At 31.3% G+C, this 5,766-nt stretch overlaps 1 protein-coding gene across 1 annotated transcript; it reads right to left on the bottom strand.

Moving 5' to 3' along the window:
• Positions 1–3,202: 3,202 nt before the first annotated feature.
• LOC121228277 (berberine bridge enzyme-like 18) lies at positions 3,203–4,216 on the bottom strand. Its single transcript, XM_041111688.1, has one exon. It carries the CDS (start codon positions 4,188–4,190, stop codon positions 3,327–3,329), a length of 864 nt encoding a protein of 287 aa, XP_040967622.1. The 5' UTR covers positions 4,191–4,216; the 3' UTR covers positions 3,203–3,326.
• Positions 4,217–5,766: the final 1,550 nt, after the last annotated feature.

Raw genomic sequence — 5,766 nt, 5'->3', positions numbered from 1 at the left:
TTCTCAACACACCTTATATATACAAGGGTGTAACATATACAGTCATATTAAAAGACCATCAATTGTCCAATTAACTATATAATCATCATTTATTCACCATGGGCATCAATTATTTTCTGACTATGATCAAAATCATGTTCATCGCGTAAATGGGTCAAATAGCATTCATATTGTTATTTCATACTCATAATATTTTTTTATTCATGACTTCCAAAGTGAATTTCAAAATTTACTACATCTCAAATTTTATAGAATCGTGAGATTATGGATCATATCCAAGCCATGTATAAAAAACCATATGCACCTAATGCCATTTTCATTATTATATTATCACGTATATATTCTCACTGAAGATTTCATAACATATGATTATATATAAGCATTTTCAATTTACATTGATTAGAAAAATTAACATATATGATATACTAATTAATTATCAAAATCATTCGTCCAAACGTATATATAGAATAAAAAATGCATCATATTAAAACTCGTTTAGCTTAAGGTTACTAAAAAACAACTAAATTTATTTTATTATTATCATCTCAAACTTTATTTTTACAATAAAATATGTCATAAATTATCAAATGTTGTATAATATTATTAAATAAATTAATATCATATATCAAATTGAATATCATTAAAAGAAAGAATAATGTTGTACTAAATTTCACTAAGAAATTGGATGGATGAATTAAATTAATTCAACTCCAACCAAACAACTATATATACTGTACCAATAATACATAAGTGCCTTTTGAAAAGTCATAACTTTTCATGTATGGAAGTTTACAAAATAGACATGGTTTTTTGGATTTCAAATCATCGAACAAACTTGTGTTTTGGCTTAAGGCACCAACTGAAACATTATTTCCTTGCATTGCTTAAATTTCATTAACTTCTTTCTTTCTCTTTTTCATGATTGTAAAAATATATGCATGTCATATATATATATTATATTTATGTACCCATCAGAATCATGCATCTTAAAAAGTCATGCATACAATGAACTAGTATTTGATTTTCTACAACTTATAACACTTTGTCTTAATGTGACTTAACTTCTTGCAGTAGCCCATGTTTTGTCTCATTCCTCAACTTTGATGTTTTCTTGCTTCTTGCAACCAAAAACCAAGGCTTGCTCATTTGACTCGCTATCCGAACTAAACTCATTGTCAAGTCTGCCTTTGGTCAACAAGTTTCGCTTCGCTTCCTTGAACGGAGTTTATCTTACTATAAATCAAGGTCTCCTTGAAAACTTATACGAAGGTGGCAAAGAGCACAATAATAACATAGTCTGATCTTCATCAGCTATATTAACCTCGATGTTTTTAAGATTATTCAAGAGAGTAACAAATTGACTCATGTGACCCTTAAGGTACTCATCTTCGGCTATACGAAACGTGTAGAGGTGTCGTTTCAACACCAATCGATTTGCCAAAACTTTGTCATGTATAGGGTTTTTAACTTACTCCATAAGGTTGTTGCAATTTTCTCTATAAACACTTCCTGCAATACATTATTTGTGAGGCACAACTGAATTGTTGACAAAGTCTTCTTATCAAGCTTATCCCATTCTGACTGATTCATATTTGTGGGCTTTTTCCCTGCAATGACCTTCTTCAGGCCGTACTGAATCAAAATAATTGTTATTCAGACTTGCCATAAACTGAAGCTTGTGATGCTATTGAACTTCTCGATATCATATCTCATTGACATCCCTGAATGAATTGATTGTGTAAAACAAGCCAAGCTCTAATACCAGTTTGTTGTGGATCGATACGCAACAAAAAGAGAAAGAAAATTGGGCACACAAATATTTACATGGAAAACCCCCTATGAAGAGGATAAAAAATCACAGGCAAAGTAGGTTTTACTTAATAAGGAAATAACGAAGAGCACAAGATGGAGATAATCATAACAGAAAACTTTGAATCTCAAAAAAAAAAAGTTCTCTAGCTAAAACACGAAATTCCGTTAAACTCTCTTAATCTTAATGTGATGAAGATATGTTGAAATTCTAGGGTTACTAAAACCCTTTTATATGTTGAAATGAGTGTGAATATCTTATTAAAATATTTCGAGGATAACCAGAGTTTGACTGGGAAAAGAAACCTGATTTATGTGGGAACACGTCGCCATGTCACAGTGTCCCGAATCATCTCACCACGATGTCATCCGTTGTCGTGACATCGAAAACCTCCTCGTCACGATGTCATCCTATGGGTATTATGTTCTAAAGTCCTGTGTTGTGACAGGGTAACGATAAGTGCCTGAAAGGTCTGAAATGCGAGGTACACCCATACTATTACCTTATTCAGATCTTTTTTATTGTAATTTTATTAAATAAAAAATTAAAATGACAAGCCATGTGATTCAATCCCTATAATGCAGGACCTTTCAAATACATTCATCGCACAAAACTATTTAGAATAAAGACAAATTTATATTTAATTAATACATTGTGCACTAAATTATTCATCATGACATATATAGTGACAAAGAAACAAATTATTTTTCAATATAGTGTTACTTTTCACCCAAATATTATTTCATGTTTAAGAAAAAAACTCAAATCTTCAACCCTGACGACCTTTCTTCTTTCATGGAGATCAAAGAGGAGGGTACTTTGCTCGTTTCTAAAGAAATTCATTGGATCAACCTTGGTCTTTATCTGCACCAATCTTTTAAAGTTATTCTTGAAATATTTAAGACCCCAAACGCTAGCTTGTTCGTAACTTGTGTAACCAACAATGTTGTTAGTTCCAAGATCTAGATCCTTGTAATTATAATATGCTTCTCTCGGAGATTTCGAAGCATAACTGGCCATATAACTGTAGAGTCTTCGGATCCAGCTTATGTACCTTCCCGCTTCTGCTTCATTTGTCCATTGGACAATGTAAGTGGATTCGAACAAGATGCCTGCTCTATGTGGGTAAGGTAATTCATTTTCCCGGATTTCATCCATTCTGCTCCGAAAGCCTCTATCATCGTTATAGCAAAGTCAGCTTCTTCCTCAAGAAACATGTTCATGAACCCTTCGATTCCAGTTTCAGACATCGGTTCCCTGACGAAGTCCGTTTTGGCTTTGAGGCTTGATACTGGAGAGCACTTCTATTAAGCAAAATATTCACGGGTTGAATTGGAAGTCCTCCAAAGTAAGAATAGATTGAACCCAACTCATTTGGGTACAATTCTCTTTGGCAAGTCCTAGCTCTGGAACTCGTGTTGGATCAATGGAATCAACTCATGAACCCCACCAAGAAACATGCCCCTAAAACCAGCTTGAACTGTTTTCTTCCCTACTTGACTGGAATTCACCTTCATTACCCAACAGCCGTAAATAACTCATTGGGTAACTTGTGAGCAATGTATTGCCATCGATGGAAGATTTTGGTTGCATTTTGTTCCAAGTTCTTGTTAACTGTAAACACAGTTACAACAGGTGGAACAGGGACTAACTTTACTTTCCAAGCAAGAACAACTCCAAAGGTATTTCCTCCACCTCCTCGGATAGCCCAAAACAATTCTTCACCCATGGATTTTCGATGAAGAACCCTTCCATTAGCATCAACCAATTTAACATCAATTACATGATCAGCAGCAAGACCATATTTACGGCCCAATATGCCGAATCCACCCCCACTTAAATGCCCACCAATGCCTATAGTGTGGCAAATACCAGCAGGAAAGCCGAGCGTCTGTGTCTTCGAAGCAATCCCATAATATAATTCACCTGTAGTTGCACCAGATTGAACCCAGGCAACTTCATTTTTTGTGTCAACTTTAACATCTCGAAAGTTGACCAAATCAAGGACGACAAATGGAACTTGAGAAACATAAGAAACACCCTCAACATCATGACCACCACTTCGAATCCTAAGTTGGAAGCCATGGTTTTTGGAACAATAAATTGTTGATTGGACATGGGATGTTTTGAGTGGTGTAATAATGGCATAGGGTTTAGGGGTGGTGGGTGTAGCGAACCTAGTATTATGAATAGAAGCATTCAAAACTGATGAATACGAGGGATTATTTTGGGTGTAAATAACTTTAGAAATAGTAGAAGAGTTTGATATACGAAGAGAAAGGCAATGAAGGAAATCTCCATAAGGATGAGCTAAAGTTGCCCCATTCAATGACAATATCACAATAAGGAATGAAAGCACAGAAAGTTGAAGGACCTTCATGTTCTTAAGTTGGTTGTGAGTATGGAAATGTGTTACACTTATTTATAACTAAGTTTGACAAGTTTTATATTTATTATTCCATTTACTCTGTCAAAGTCTACTCCTAGGGAAAACCAAAATGCTCTAAACAATACCAATTTTCTTATCACCGTGTTTAGCATGGAAGTTTAATTTAAAAAGGCAGATAATTGAAATTTAAGTTTGACTTTTTGTATAAACAAATTAAGTTTGACCTCTTCTCTAGAAGGCATATAATTAAGTTTGCATTAGGAAATAGGGACTTACTTAAACAAGATGTAATTATTTAAGGGTTTTTTAAGCATATTAGGGTAGTTGGAATGTACAGCATGCAAGTATATAAAAACTATTAAAATTTCATAATTGCATGTTTCTTTATTTTGGATTTCACCAGATCGTTCTGAGTTTTATTATAAATAATGAGGAAATCTTTGGTTAGATGGAAGGCCGCACTCTACCAAATTTATATGATGATAATTAAAGATATGATAATAACGTAACATATAATAATTATTATTTTTTATAACTATGGTTGAAATTCTTTTTTTGATACACTATTTTTTAATATGCATATATATCCTTCAATAAAGAAAATTTTCTTTTATGAATTACGATAACAGGGTAAAATGCGACTAGCATGATTTAAACTATTTAAAAATATCTATTAAATTAAATAAAATATTTTTTATTTTTTGTTTTATAGTGTAAATAGGTGTATTAAATGAAATAAAATTATTATGAATTTCAATAAATCACCATTGCGATGAAATTCTTGAATTTTCTCAAAAATTTTGAAGTTATTTATTATTTTTATTCAATTCCAATAACCTAATTTTTATTAGAATATTTATCTTTAAAAATTTCTTTCTCCAATTTAATATTACCCTTATTTTTTGGGCTATTGGATATTATTATCATTATTTTCGTCAAAATTGGGGGCGCCACAGCTACTTAATTAGGTTTTAATAATAAGGAGAGGGGCGCACCCAAAGAGACCAAGTCCATTGTTAGTTGAGTTTTATTTTATTTATTTTATTTTATTATTACTAGTTAAATTTTAATTTTAGTCTAAAATCGATAAAAATATTGAATTATAAAATTTAATAAATAGATAGGATCATCTTAATATTGTTTTTGGTATCGTTTCAAAAAGGGTCATTATTTGATATTTGAAATAATATATAATTGGCAAAAACGTTTTAATCCGTAATCGGGATGGTTTGTTTGGTCCGTACAATTAAAATTTTTAATTAGAATCTGAATTTTTATATATGATAAAGTTGTTAAAAAATTAAATCGTACTTAATCCAATAAAATTTACACATTAATAAACCATAAAATTCTATTACAAAAAACCTATATAAACCATATTAAAATAATCTTGTACTTCTTTTTTGTTATTTTATTAAAGGGTTTGTTGAGTTTGAGAATTATCTTTGTGTTTAGATATCTTTAGGATTAATATATATTTGTATAAATTTAATAATTTAATAAATTGTAATATTAAGCAATAACCTTTAATGAAAAATATTATTAAGCAATTTATATAGACTTGACT

This window comes from Gossypium hirsutum, chromosome A04 (genome assembly GCF_007990345.1).
Source record: "Gossypium hirsutum isolate 1008001.06 chromosome A04, Gossypium_hirsutum_v2.1, whole genome shotgun sequence".
In the NCBI taxonomy this organism is placed as follows: Eukaryota; Viridiplantae; Streptophyta; class Magnoliopsida; order Malvales; family Malvaceae; genus Gossypium; species Gossypium hirsutum.
Note: the sequence above shows the minus strand (reverse complement) of the source record. Positions and strands in the feature narration are given on the sequence as shown.